The 16,082-nt window shown below is 42.1% G+C and overlaps 1 protein-coding gene across 1 annotated transcript in view; it reads left to right on the plus strand.

Annotated features, from left to right (window-relative positions):
• Positions 1 to 16,082, plus strand: part of LOC122816453 (uromodulin-like) — a 559,619-nt gene that overhangs the window by 157,344 nt on the left and 386,193 nt on the right. The window contains exon 4 of the mRNA XM_044089260.1: positions 15,414 to 15,569. Within this exon, the coding sequence (XP_043945195.1) occupies positions 15,414 to 15,569 (156 nt within the window). The remainder of the gene's footprint in view (positions 1 to 15,413; positions 15,570 to 16,082) is intronic.

Genomic DNA, 16,082 nt, shown 5'->3' on the forward strand with positions numbered 1-16,082 from the left:
CGGCCGACTCCTGAGATTTTCAAAGTCGAATTTCAGATCCGAAGTCTTCAATAAAGCTAAGTACCCCATTGGGGAAACTTTTTTCTTGCCTCAGACCGATGTCAGAAAAAGTTAATAATTGTATTTCTTGTGGGAAGCAAATACCTCATAAGGACTTCCACTCTTACTGTATTCCATGCCTAGGCCCTGATCACGACGTCACTAGTTGTCAGTTTTGTGCTAGATTTAACAAACGCACTATAAAACGATGTTTTGATTTTGCTTTGCACTACTTTGGCCGAAGGTTCTATTATACAATGCCGTCGGAACAAGCGATGACCGCAATTCATAAAAAACGCAAAGACAAGGATAAAGACAAGCATCCAAGGTCCAAAACCGACAACGAAGCCTCTTCTAGGCCAGTCGCCGGTTCGCTGGTTCTCAGTGAGGTGCTTTCGCAGCCCCTGACACCCGCTACCTCAGAGCCACAGGCCGCCTCCGACTCCCACGTGAAGACAACTAGGCCTCTGGAAACTCAAGGTATTGGGCCTACGGAAACTAATCCTTCAGATGGGTCCGGAGCCACTGAGCAGGCATCGGCTTCTGAGGGTGTTTTCAGACCTTCACAACTTACCATTAAAGCAACAGCCAAGACAAAACACCATTAAAGACAAAGAAGCAAGTACAGCATTCTCCTGGACAGTCCTCCATGCCTAAGAAACAGATGCTCAAAATAGCCGAAGACCTCATTACTCTAATCAGGGGTTCCCATCCCCCTCCTGAAAAAAGGCCTAGGCAGGATACAGACTATGATTCCTCTGATCAGGTTTCCATTTCCTCTGATTCCTCTTCAGACCAGGGATACTCTCTACCCCTTATGAAGACTCTGATGCTGAAGAATCTATCCCTTCAGCCTCTCCTCCTGAGGATTATTCTTCTGGGGAAACTTTACATACCATGAGGAAGCATTTCCACTGGGAAAGTCAGGATTATTCAGAATCCAAGAAAAGGCTCAGGGACTTCCTTTTATTGCCTCAGCACAGGCCCCTTGCTATTCTGCCTGTGTTAGATATTGTGGACGATGTGTTCTCTGAATCCAGCTTACCTCCTGATTCTTTGCCCCCTGCTCCAGCCAAGCCAGATAGGTATTATAGAGTCCCTGACTCTCACAAGTTTCTTTATAAAAACCCTTCTGCTGACCCAGAAACCATTTCCCAGGGTCCCAAAGGGGTTAAGGCTTCCATTGCAAAAAATCCAGTCCCCTCTGACAGAGATTCTAGAGCATTGGATAGATGGGGGAAGAAAGTTTACACTTCTGCAACTTTAGCAGTAAGGGCTTTAAATTGCCAGTTTCACATGTTTAAGTACCAACAATATTGAATGGCTCAGTTAAAACAGAAAATGCTTACAAGCTCAGAAGCTCCTGACTATAAAGAAATGAAGGATTTATTGCATGCAGTTGAACAGGTGGGAAAACATACTCTGCAATGTGGTTTTGATTCTTTAGAGGCCTCTTGTAGAGCCGCAGTTACAGGTTCTGTGATTCAAAGACATGCTTGGTTAAAAGAACAGAGTTTACCTGACCATGTTAAGGCAAAATTATTGGATGCTCCTTTACAGCATGATACCTTGTTTGGTGTTAAGGCAGAAGAGGTGTTAAAGAAAATGGAGGATAAAGCTAAATCTATGAAAACAGTCAAAGATTTCTTACAGGTACAGCCACCTCGATTTAGCAGAAATTGGCCTACAAAGAATTGGTCCTTTCCAGTGTCAGACAGGCCACAGAGAGGCAGATACAGATGCCCAAGGGTCAGATCTCAACCCCAAGGCTCTTACAGACAACGACAGTGGGGTACCTCAACCCCAAAAGGAGGTGAGGACAAGTCTCAGCCTTACAGGAAACAGTCCCGATGACTTCGCCCTTTGTATGCCAAGCACTTTCCTTTTGGCAGCCCCCTTAGGGGGAAACTAGCATTTTTTTCTCAAAATTGGCAATCACCCAAGACAAATGGGTTCTGAATATTGTGTCTCAAGGATACAGGTTCCACTTTCACACTTTACCAAGGCTAAAGGGAATGCCAAACCTGCCACAAAATCAATGGGCAGAGGCTCAAAAACAAATTTCAGCCCTCATGGACATGAGAGCTATTCAAAAAGTACCACAGCAGGAACAAGGACAAGGATTTTACTCAAGACTCTTCCTGGTCCCCAGAAAGGACAAAGCCTGGAGACCCATACTAGACCTTTCAACTCTAAATACTTACCTGGATGTTCGGAAATTCAAAATGTTGACACTACAGCAGCTTCATCCCATGCTGGGCAAGAAGGCTTGGCTTGTTACTCTGGACCTCAAAGAGGCATACATGCATGTCCCTATCAGACAAGATTGCAGAAGATACCTCAGATTCAAAGCAGGTACAATACACTACCAATTCTCTGCACTGCCCTTTGGTTTATCTACTGCGCCCAGGGTCTTTACAAAGTGCCTGGCACCAGTAATTGCATTTTGCAGACAAAAAGGAATTCAAATATATCCATACCTGGACGACTGTCTCATTCAAGCAGAGAAAAAGGACATTCTTCTAAAACATCTGGCATTTGTAAAAGGCTGCTAATTTCTCTAGGGTACACAGTAAATGAAAATAAGTCAAAACTAGTGTCCTCACAACAGATAATATTCCTGGGTGCCAGCTTGGATACAACGGCCCAGATGGCTTATCTCACGCCAGACAAACAAGGACAACTGACTCAATATTTTCAATTACTGGCAAAAAAGTCCCATTTCCCTGCAAGAAATATTCTGCAGGCCCTGGGATTCATGGCATCCTGCATACTACTGATTCCATATGCCAGACTGCATATGAGGAAATTACAATGGTACCTAAAAAGTGTTTGGACTCAACACTCTCACAGTTTAGAAACAGTAATACCAATAATTCCCTGCCTACAACAGGAATTTCGATGGTGGGCACAGGCATGTCACCTCAACAAGGGTCAGCCTTTCACTCTACCCACAGCCAGGCAGACTCTAACAACAGATGCTTTGGATTACACCTGGGGAGCACACATGGCAGGAAAATGTATTCAGGGCAAGTGGACAACAGACCAAATGCATCTTCACATCAATCAAAAAGAGATGTTGGCTGTTCAAAATGCCCTAACAGCTTTCAAGAACCTTCTGCATTCAGGACAATTATTATTAAAGACAGACAACACCACAGTAATGTGGTACATAAACAAGCAAGGGGGCACTCATTCTTATCCCCTATGCAGGCAAGCCATGGCCTTGTGGAACACAGCTCTAACTTATCAAGTTCATCGGCAAGCACAATTCCTGCCAGGAAAGAAAAATACTCTGGCGGACGATCTCAGCAGAAATATCATGGACCCTCATGAATGGAAATTGAATTCACAAATCTTCAGCATGGTAACGCAAAAATGGGGGTGCCCAGACATAGATCTTTTTGCCTCCCCACTGAATTGCCAACTACAAAAATTCTGCACAAGGACTTACCACACACAAGCATGGAAAGTGGATGCTCTTTCATTCAGCTGGAAAAGCCTAAAAGTTTATGCCTTCCCACCACTGCCTCTCCTTTCAAAGGTACTCCAAAAAGCCAGACAAGAAAAACCACAGATGATCCTGATTGCTCCAGACTGTCCATGCCAGCACTGGTACCCAATCTTAAAGAACGTAGCTCAAGGCCCACCATGGATTTTGCCTCAAATTTCACACCTTCTGACTCAACAAAACAATCAGATCCTGCACGGTCAGCTCAAAACCCTAAACCTGGCTGCATGGCAGATTCATTAGTCAAACAGGCAACATCTCTCTCTAAAGCTGTTATGGATGTCATTTTGGAGGCCAGGAGGCCTAGCACCAGGAAATCTTACTCAGTAAAATGGAAGAGAATCTGTGCCTGGAACCAGGCTCAAAGCCTTGACCCTCTCGTCCCAAACATTCCTCAGATTTTACAATACTTAACTGAGATGTTGGACAAAGGCCTATCCTTCTCGTCAATTAAGATCCACCCCTCTGCCATTTCAGCTCATTACAACACGGATCCTCCTTTATTCTCTCATCCCTTGCTAAAGCAGTACCTCAGAGGGGCTAAAAACATAAGACCGCCCTGGAGAGCACCAACACCAACGTGGGACCTCAATTTTGTTTTGGATAAACTGACCTTGCCACCTTTTGAGCCAGCCAATACAGCCAATCTAAAATTTTTATCATGGAAAATAGCTCTGCTCCTGGCAGTAACGTCAGCACGAAGAGTCTCAGAGCTACAGGCATTAATGGCAGTGGAACCTTTTATAATATTTCATCAGGACAGGGTTTCTTTAAGGACAAACCCTACCTTCATGCCAAAGGTGGTAACTAGTGTGGCCCTTAACCAAACCATCCATTTGCCAACTTTCTATCCAAACCCCCAGAATAAAGGGGAGAAACTTCTGCACTCTTTGGACATACACAGGCAGCTATGCTTCTACTTGGACAAAACAAAAGCTTTCAGGAAAACTGAGCAACTGTTTGTAGCATATGCTGCAGGATCACAGGACAAGGCTATCTCAAAGCAGACTATTTCCAGATGGATAGGACACTGTATTCGTTACTGCTACATACAGCATGGAAAATCAGTTCCTAATAACATTAGGCCACATTCTGCCAGAGCAACAGCCACTTCAACAGCCTTTCTCAGAGGAGTACCAACCAAGGAAATTTTGGAGGCTGCAACTTGGAGTTCAGTGCACACCTTTACCAAGCATTACCACTTGCCTCTTTACTCTAAATCCAGAGCAGGATTTGCCACTGCAGTTCTGCAGGGCTTCATAGCCAATCCTAACTCTTTATAGAGCAGCCACCCAACCTTAGCTTTGGGATTCTACCCAAGTGTAATGACTGCAGCAGTGTAACACGATGAACATAGTACAGTTTTGTACCTACCATAAATGTAGATGTTCGAGTGTTCACACTGCTGCAGTCCAGGTTACCCTCCCTCCATCCCCTCTGTCCTAGCTGGACTTATCTATACCTTTCTATCCTATACAACCTTTGTGGTGTATTTGCTTGTAACTGAAGGTATTGTTTTTTATTTTTTATGTATGTTTTATTAGCAATATGTATTGCCTACCTACTTGGGGGCAGCTGACATCTGGGGCAAGAAAAACTGAAGAAAATGGCGTCGGATGCATCTTATATACCCCTGGCGCACTGACGTCAGGGAAGAGGCGACAGCAACCGACGCCAGACCAAGACTTTGGAACTCTGGCCGACTGCGGGACCGCCTGATGGCAGGATAACCCAAGTGTAATGACTGCAGCAGTGTGAACACTTGAACATCTACATTTATGGTAGGTACAAAACTGTACTTTTCATATCTCCCTTGACTGGTGTAGTGAATATTCCAACCATGAGGACTAGTGATTATTAGGGAACACATACTGTTGGGCTAGGTATCTGTAATCCCATGTGGCTCTTACGTCTGTCTACCCAGCCCACTATATTTCTTTGCATAAATGCAGCAGATCCATGCATACAATACTATATTATAGTAATCATTACAAGTAGTATATAGGTTAGAGACTTACCTTGCGAATGGAGAAGTTGACAGAATTGTAGTTCAGGGCTGACTCTGTGTGTTGCAAGCAGTACACAGCAAATACATGGATAGGTACGGGTTGTGTGGGTTGCCTGGCATCAACAATTTTAATATATGTATGTGAGTATGAGTAAGGTGTCAGTCTTGAGGGCCCTAGGTTGCCAGTGAATATCATATATGTTGTCTCTTAGCCAAAGCTAGGCCATACTGGGCATGCCTACGACTGTCTACAGGGACATCATCAGCGGGTTCCTCCTCTGAGTCCTTCTGTGACTATGGCTGTGGTGACCTCGGCACTGGTGGGGGGCTGTGTATCCCTTCTCTTTGCTGATCCTACTGGAGCTGTTTCTGCAGGATCATATTGTGTAGCATGGCACATACTGTGAATATCTGTGCAGATGTGGCTGGCGTATACTGCAGGGCTCCACCAGATATATTGAGGCACTGGAACTGTAACTTAAGAAGCCCAAACACATGTTGTACGATGTTCCTAGTTTGTGCATGTGTCTCATTATGGGGTGTGTGTGGATTTGTGATGGGTGTCATCATCCATGGTTCCAGTGTATAGCCTGCATCCCCCAGTAAATGGCCATGTGGGCTGTCCCCCCTAGCAAATATCTGGTACAGATGTGATGCATGCCAGATATGGGAGTCGTGATAACTGTAAGGGCTGCCAGCACACACATTCATGATAATCTCCTGGGCATTGCACATGTCCTGGCAGTTGATGGAGTGGTACCCCTTGTGGATGATATGGATTCTACCCTCCTCTCTGGGTGGTGCCTTGATGTGTACATGCATGCAATCTATGCCACCCAGTACCTCAGGGTAGTGTGTTACATGGTAGAAGTGTTGCATATTGCTGGCTCTCACGTCAGGGGTGAGGGGAAAAGAAATGTGTTCACTGGCATGTGGTAGCATGGCATTCAGGAACTTGTGGAGTACCCTGGTTGCTGATACCCCCATCATGTCCTCAATTGGTCTTTGGAAAGTACCTGCAGCTAGTAGCCTAAGGTCTGCACATACCTTTGCTTTCACTGGGATGGGTTCCCCTCTGTTGGTTCTGGGTATGAGCTGAGGGTGGCAGAGCTTAGTGAGGTCTTGTAGTATGTCCCTGTCTACCCTGTAGTGCTCTACAACCTCCAGCTCAGGTAACTCCTGGAAGGTTACTCTTGGACTGAACACTCTTCTCCTTCTCTGTCTAGGCCTATTGTCAGCAGCACCAGCAGCACTGACTTCAGCATCTAGCACATACAGATGTAGCATATCTGCAGCAGCCCCTAGCATTCTCTCAGTTAAAATTCCCAAGTCTGTACTCTAATGGTGCAGAGTATGGGGGAAAAATCAGATTATAGGGTCTATACATACTTTATAGTGCTCTGCTGTAGGGGCTGAATGTGTGATTGGATACCTGTGATGCATTGCACCTGCCTAATATATCATTAACATCATTTAATGGCCCTAGTTTAAGTTAAACAGGGGTCAACCCTAATTAATATGTCACTGGGTTTTAGAATCACTCAGCACTGCCATGTGCCCCGTAGATAAACAAAGCTTAGCAGTCAGTGTACACACCCCTCCGAAAGGCATGCTCAGCATGGCAGCACACTGTGCAAACAGACACAGCTAAGTTGAAATAAGTTTAGAAGTCATTGGGCACACCCTCCCCTGATGTCAGTTACCTCCTCTGTAAACACCAACATGGTTCTCTCCCTACACGGAGGGGATATGTGGACACAATTACCCATTTATGCTCTTCAGTAACTCCACCTCTTTTGCATGGGGATCCGTGCTCACAGCTTGGAAACTACATGCTTCATAGCCCTACCACGTTAGCAACAGCACCAATGCACCATTGTAAATACTACATGCAAGGTCCTGTAATACATTTCTGTCACATAATAATTTTGTTTTTTTCCCATTTTTTTTATAAAGCATATTTGCACATGCAAAAATGCCCAGATTATTAAAAAAATGAATTTAGTTTAGCTTATTTCCTTTAATTTTTCAGACACACAGAGGATAGCTTTGCTCATATCTGTATGTGGTATGCCATTTCTCTCCATCTATCTACATTTTTACAGCCCCTTTTGTCTGTCTACATGGAATTTTTTCGTGTACATTACAGACACTGACACATGGTCTGAAGAGCTGCCTATCTGGTTGCTGGATCACTCTACCTGCCTCATTTGCATGAGATTCACCTGCTTATGAGGGGATTTGCATGCCACAGAACTTCCCGTGTTGGCCTATGCATACGCGCCACCCAGCAGTGCTCTCTGCTATTTTAATCCATGTTTCACTCATTTCACAGATGTCAATGTCCTTCAGCATGAGAAGGGCTTGCAGGGAGTGGAGTTTCTTGTTCAGGCTCCTAGCATTGATAAGTAACACCTTCATAATTTCCTTTGCTTGTTTCATTATGTTGGTAGGTTTTTCATTTTGGCATAAAAAGGCACTATGGCAGTGGACAATGTTTTTGATACTAGAAGGGAGAGATGCAGGCCATCCCTGGTGAAGCAGTGTGGTCCATCAGTCATATCCTCTCATGCTCACAAATATTTGAGCCCCTTTGAATGACATGAAAAACTAAGCCAATTATTTTTTGTTCATATTGCAGCCTCATCTTTGGAGATGGTAGACTACTTCTTAATGCTAGGTTCATACCTGCCTTGGACGCATAGTTTGAAGGCTCCATCATATCTCTCTTCATATAGTCCAATGAGGTAGACCTCATGTCATCGACATCAGCATGAAGAAAGTATTATTGGCACTTGTTGCTCAAGGACTTGAATGCATGTGTGATCTGATGGATCTTGGCACCAAATAAGCAACTACAATCACTCTTACCTTGCTCAGCCTGGTAAGAGGAATATCTGTATGCCATACAATGGTGTCACCTATAACAAGAATGTTTGGTTGGGTCAATGCCTGCCTTATGGGCTTAGCATCTGTGACTTTTTGGACTCCTTGTGCTATGTGAGGAGGTAGGCTTAAATTGCTGAGTGTGCTTTGCGCCTGTGTTGTGTTTTGGAGAGTTTTGAGGTTTAGGCAAGTTAATCTTTAGAACCTCAGTATGTAATGGATTATTTTTATTGTGATGGCCTTAGAGAGGTGTGATGTGAGTTTACTGTGTGTGAGATTTTTGCCTCCAAGGATATTACATATGTACATCTCTTACACACTGTATTATGCTGTTTGAGTAATAGATATTCATCAGACAACATGACACAATTCTTACACTGTCTCAAGATACCCATCTCAAACAGGCTGGATAGAAAAATTGTGAGAAAGTGGTGGTCCAAGATACTGACAAGAATGACTCTGGGTGCAGGGGTAACTATAAATGCATGGAGTTCAGTTTTAGGATAATGTTTGGGTGGACCAGGGACAGCTTGTGGTACTGGCTGCTGGGAGGCATCCCCCTCAGCTAAAAAGAGAAAAAAAAAAAAGAAATGTGCTAACTCAAAAAGTCCTGAAACAAATAATCACTAATCATAAGAAGCAGATTTTTTTGGACTGTTTTGAAAACAGTCCAATATTAGGTTTCCTGATCATCAATCAGGTTTGATTGGCAGCACTTGGCAGTGACAGAAGCGTCTGTCAATGAGTGAATCATTGGACTACTGCATGACACAGCAAGGAGCCCTTCCTTTTAGCTTAGGCTGCCTCAGGTGACTGAGGTGGCCTGAACCAGGAATCAGGAAGTAGTTAATGTAGACAAGGAAGCACAAGTAATGGAAACGTTTTTAATGTTTCTCTAATTTATTTTAATTTTTTTTCATGCACTATGTGTGCTACTGGCAGGATGTGGGAAGAAAGCACAGTTGTCTAAGTTGAACTTACCATAACAGTAGATGTTCAAATGATCACTGCTGCAGTAGCCTTAGCTATAGGGGTAGGTGACCATAGCTAACTATATTTGGGAGGTGGAAGGAGAAGGGTCCAGGAGCCCCTGGAGAATGATCCAAGCAAAGCATGATCTAGACCTAGAGAAGGAATCCAGCTTATAGTGCTTTGTAAAAGCATGTACAGAGGACCAAGTAGCAGCTTCTAGAATACATCCAGAATCCAACCCTTTCCAAAAAGCCACAGAAGAAACCCAATTCCTTGTAGAGTGGACCTTGTCCCTACCTGGAATGGATTTATTATGGTGAGTATAACATCTTCCAAAGTGAAATGAGCCTGTTAGTTTCTTTTCTTGACAGAGCCTTTCTTTGAGGTGGGATGTCTAGCCAGATGGATGTAGGATGGAGGTTTGAATTCTTCCCATCTGTTGAATCGTGTGGAGTCAAGACTATTTACTGAATAGTTTCTTCTTTTTGATTTTCATAAGTGATGAGGTAGAAGTGAACCTTTACATTTGATTGTATGATGATCAGTATACATTTCAGCAGAGCCAGTGGGTTATAGCTCTTTCTTTACATAATTAATTACAGTCTCGTGATGAATTGCTCCTGCAAAACCAATAAACCACCCTAGAGTTGCTTTCTTCCCACTAAACAAAAATAAGATACCCACATGGCAAATTCCAAAAAACTCAAAACAGCCAAATTTATCTTGTACATAGGTAACCTTATGCATACAAACTTTACTATGTCATATTATATTATACTGTAAGAGTTCTATTAACTCAAAAAGGTGTGTTTCCTGTAACAATGTAACCTTCAAATGTGTTTGTTTCCTAAAACAAATATAACGTCTATTGTCTTGCTAAAACTGTAAGTATTTACTATCTTACTAAAATTGTAAATATTATGTGGAGCTTTTCTCACTGGGCCTCCACTGAAAATGGGTTATCTGACCCAGTAGACTTTCCCGGTCAACAAATGTCAATAATTAAATAAATAAATAAATAAATGAAGGCAATTGCTATAGTCCTGGAAGATCATATCACAATATGAACAGAAAATAATTAACTTTAATGACTGGCTTAAATTTTGGTGCCATTCAAAGGTGAGTACAATATTTGTCAGCCTGATAGGATGCGGTTGGCAGACCACATTGCATTTCCAGGTAATGGTCTGCACTTATCCCTTCTGGGTTTTTGAATGTTGGCTAAAACCTTGTATTCAACAACAATGCCTTTTTAGACATTGCTAACCTGTTAAACTTTTTGACATAGTAAAATCAACTCAAGAAAATCTGAAGGTGTTACTGCTCATTGTCAGGAGTCCAAACAAGAAAGTCCACTCCCTAAAAGCTCTCCTAACCCTAAAGAATGTTGACATGTGTGCAGTCACTGTGACATGGTTTAGAGCCATTTAGAGCATCCTAGCAGTGCAGGCCTATAATGCCTTCCACCCATTTAGACCAGTTGCTGCGCAGTCAATACGAAAACGTGGAGATGACTCAGTTTTCTTGAAAAACAAAAATACCTGAAAACGTGGCAAACAGTTTGACATGCTTGAGCTCCTCCTCATTCAGATTACAATAGGCAAAGTCCCACACCATATCCTTGCATGCTATGTTCTCCCTCTATGACTTAGGAGTCCCATAGCTCCCCATTCAACCAAACACGATATTCACTGGTGAATTTAACTATCGTACTATAACCTGGGAATCAGACACAATGATAAACTTGTAGGCTGAGAGATTCCTGCATTTTGTTAATACAAAACACCCTGGACCAGATATTCTGTATGTCCATTAGGGGCATAAACACCCTTGGCCTAACAAACATGGGACAATGTTGCACCTCTTCTCCCAGTGTAATGTCCTCACTGGTCAAGTCGGACCATAAAGATGAATCCTTTGAAATAAAGATAAAATCCAAGACCTCAACATCTCTGGTACTGTTAGGAAAACATCTTATTTTTAAGTAACACCCTGGCACAATTCCAGGCCTTGCAAACCCTGAAAACACCAGTGACTACATGGAATTTTTCACAGAATCCCTGTACAATCATGTTAATAGCCACACTGAGGAAAAGGTACAATGCAAACCTAAAAAAAAAACAAGTCACCCTATTAGAATCCCAGCATCAATTGGCTGTATACCAAAAGAAAGAAAATCATGGTAAAAACTAGGAAGTGCAATGCCCAGCAAGGTAAAAAAAAAAAAAAAAACTCCCTCATGAATCTAAACAAATAAATTAGGGGCTAATCAAATCCACCAAAGCTAAGTTTGAAGTAAAAATAGCCTTCCAGTCTAAGAACAATCACAAAGCTTTCTTCAGCTTGTCCACAACCACAGATATTCTGACTTAATTGTAAATGTAGCCACATATACTGAGCCACAAGCTATAGACAATTTACTGGTTAACAAATTTATCTCCAATTTTACACCCCCCCTCTCCCCCTAGACACCCCTCAGGAAATACTCTCAACCATAACTCCCCCTACTATCAATAATGAACAGGTCATCAGTGCATTCTCCAAGGCCAAGAGGAACACATCAATGGGCCCTGATAATATACCTAGATTCCTGTTTAACAGCTTGAAACATGACCTATCAGGACCACTTGAATCACTATTTAATCATAGTCTACAGACAGGCTTTGTGCCAAGTGATGGGAGGACTGCAACAGTCTTCCCTCTGCAAAAGGGTCAGCCATATACAGACCTGGCTAACTATAGACCTGTACATCTGACTAGTCTCATATGCAAGGCCATGGAGATAATTACCAGTGAAGTAATAAACAATGACATAGGAAACCTTCACTCTCTGGATCCAGGCCAGTTTGGTTTTCTCAAGCACAGGTCATGCCTACTCAGTCCGGTAGACTTCCTTGGGAAGGTCACCAAAGCAACAGACAAGAGAAGAACATGCATACTGCCTACCTTGACCTGGCCAAAGCTTTTGACACAATACATCACTTGGGCATTGTTGACAAACTCACAAAATTAGGTATAAACTCCTATGTCAGCCAATGGATAGCCTGCTGGCTCGCAGATAGGACTCAAGAATTTAGGATAGGGGCATCTACCTCCACAAATAGGCCAGTCACTAGCAGAGTCCTTCAGGGTTCAGTGATAGGGCCACTCCTTTTTACCATCAATTTCTCTGAGATCAAGGCCATCATCAAGGCCTCTGTCTGACCATGTTTTCAGAGACTGCAAACTGTGTGGACTCATACAATCCCCTAATGACTCAGATACCTTTTAAGAAGGTACGAGACAGAAAAATAACTGATGTCATAACCACAGTCTAAAACTCAATGCCAAGAAATACATAAAAAGTACCCTTTGGGAAGTCAACAATGCCCTAAAAACTACCACAGTGGCAGTAAACCCCTAAGAGTAGATCCAGTAGTCAGGGATCTGAGAATGCATGTAGAGAGTAGCCTGGCCTTTGACCAGCATGTGTCTATGGTGGAAAGGAAATTGTTCTGTGTTGCGCGACTTATAAATAAGGTTATTTCTTCTATGTCTGTGATCTGTACCTGGCCCTCATCACATCAGTTATTAAGCAAAACACCCCTTTCATATGTACCTGACCAGGCATATTCAATAACTAGTGTGTCCACAGGGGTTCCTCACTAAAATAATACAGGATGTAAACAGCATGTCCTATGCAGACCATCTCAAAACCTTGTCCCTGCATTCAGTATCCCACAGGCTGCTGAGAGGTAATCTATACCTGGCCTACAAAGCATCCTCTGATCTGACTTTGATGGATCTGTTGCACATCTACAAAACAAATAGCATTAGAATTACCAATCTAGGGACCTAAACCCTGCATGTGACATAAACAGGACATACCGGAGACTCAGGTATGTGTGTCAGAGACTACCCCTTCTCTGGAACAGGCTTCCCATTCATGTCAAGCACAGTTCTTCCCTAACCCAGTTCAAGTGTAACTTGGACCAGTGGATGGGGAATCATAAATTTACCCTGGTCTGGCACCTATGTTTAGATACAGGCGCCCTGTAAATGCTTGACCACCTGTGCCCAAGTCTACATATAACCCATAAACAACCCTAGACTTTCAACCTATCAGACACATTTGAGAAGCAAGGCTAGGCTTAAAAATACCCCCAGGGGTTGATAGCATAATAGTCATGTATGAACATATGAACCTATAAGATCCTCGGAATGCAGCCTCTGAAGTTTCACCTGCTCAGGCAATTCCTATGCTTTTTATAGCTGAAGCTCCCATGCAGAGTAATGGGGTACCCTTAAAATAAAATGTGCCATGGAAGGTCAGATTTGAATCTCTGTGTAATATGACTGTATTATTTCACATGTCCAGGAGCTACATCTTTTAAGAAAGTTGTGAATTTCCTTTTAGTAAATTCTAGAAGGCAGCCACTCCCTTCATTGCCTTTATTGCCTCTTGGCAGACCAATGAATCTTAAATTGTTATGCCAGCTGACATTTTCCAAACTATTCAGCTTCTCTTCTTCTTTGTCTGCCCTCACTCAGAGAGCACGAACATCTACCACATGGCGATCCGAGTGCTGTTGGCCAATATTATCCCTTGGCTTCTTCGGTGTCATTTCTATATTGCTCAGCATGTTTCAGTATAGCTGCCTTCATTTTGGGGTATTCTGCAAAACAAGAGAAAAGCACGGGAGTCAGAGGATAAAGCACCTCAACCAAAAAATGTAGTTTGCAAAGACAAATAACTCTTGAGGTGACACCACGGTACGAACTGAAAACACTTTCATTCATTTTAATACAAAAAAGATATAAAAACAGTACACCAAGTAAGCACTTTCGTGTTCAAGCTAGAATGCTTCAGACATATTGCACAACTGCTGTAACATCTATTTAAATATACCAAACTCAATGAATCAATTTACCTTTAGCCAATCATATTTACAACTTGAAAATCATAGATAGGAGCCCAAGATTCTTTGATGTAGACATCTGATTGTATTGGTTTTCAGGCCGTCATTATAGTGTAGGTCTACTGAATACATATTAATACTGCAAAAAATGTTAGATATCACCAAAACACTATAGCAATATATTGCTACAAGACAGGGTTTAATTTGCTGTAGTTATTGAGTTTCAGACACCGAAGATCCTTAATTCTACCATTAGTGATTTGCATAAGAAGTTGCCCATAGTTACATGGTGTCTGTGTGTGTGTGTGTGTGTGTGTGTGTGTGTGTGTGTGTGTGTGTGTGTGTGTGTGTGTGTGTGTGTGTGTGTGTGTGTGTGTGTGTGTGTGTGTGTGTGTGTGTGTATGTGTGTGAGTGCATGCGTCTGTATACACATATGCATTTGTATATATGTTTGTATCTTGAGTGACTTACATAGATTTACAATTTTACAGCACCTATACGTAAATGTTATTTTTTCAGAATATTGATGACATTATTTGAGTACTGATGAAAAATGTAGCAGTTTGTTACTTTGGTTATTGCTTCAGTGCAAAGGAAAAATTCCAGACTGTAATTAGGTGATCTTGTACATTTTCATTGAATGGAAAGCATTCTCTGAATTATACAAAAAAAAAATTCATTAGCCACTGCAGCACATTTAGGGGCCAAAAGATGATGATATAATAGCAATTTATTTTGAGCAGCAGGGTTCAAACATACAGAAAGCAATTTATCTTATGACATCATATAATATATTAATTGCTAGCCAGTGATCTCATAACTGAATTGACATTCACGTTTTCTGAAAAAAGTCACTTATAATCATGTAAACAATCCCAAGTAGAATTTTAGGTTATTCTATGAAAAATGTGATTAATAAGACACAATGTGGTACTTATGTACACAAAGATGGACTTTGCACTACCACAATTGTAATTATTTGGTTGAAAGTATTTAAAATGTATGTTATAAATGTTATTTATATATATATATATATATATATATATATATATATATATATATATATTTATACATATCTGTTTTTTGTCTTTGCTAACAGAGTCACCATCACTCACATACCTGGTGGACACAACAGGCTCCATGTCAGATGACATAAAGCAGCTGAAGTTGGTCAACAGACAGTTTCTGGATCAAGTGGTGGCCAAATTTCCTTGTCGTGTACGAGATTATACAATGGTGGAATTCAATGATCCAGGTATGACAGCTGGAAAGTATTTGTCAAAAGTCATTTGTTAGGTTATGTTGGCTGATATCACAAGTAAATAAAGCCATGGTTTAACCTAGATGAACCTGAATGAATTAGTGACCCAGGAAATGGAGGAGCCAATCAAAAAGAATGGGTGTAAGTGGCTGATGTCTGCTCACCCATCTTCCAGCCTGTTAACATGGCAATGCCTAAAGAAAGAGAAAGGCACAACATATGATCTGGGGATGTGCACTTGGCTCTGCTAAACCAAGTTCACATAGCATATTTCACTGGGCATCTGCATGGAGGCACACACACCCAAAGAAAGCCATAGCGGGCTCTCCCTTCTGCAAGTGTGCATGTCAACTGTTGAGCAGAATGTAGCACCATAACATAATAAAAACCCCAATGGATGCCTGGACGATTGCTTCCCATGATTGTCTTTCACGACATTTCTGAAATGTACAGGCCAGTAAATCATGTGAATGTTGATGACTGGCAGGCAGCGGGGATAAAAAAAAT

The sequence above is a fragment of the Protopterus annectens genome, chromosome 12.part0, assembly GCF_019279795.1.
Source record: "Protopterus annectens isolate FY-2018-M chromosome 12.part0, PAN1.0, whole genome shotgun sequence".
Classification (NCBI taxonomy): Eukaryota; Metazoa; Chordata; order Ceratodontiformes; family Protopteridae; genus Protopterus; species Protopterus annectens.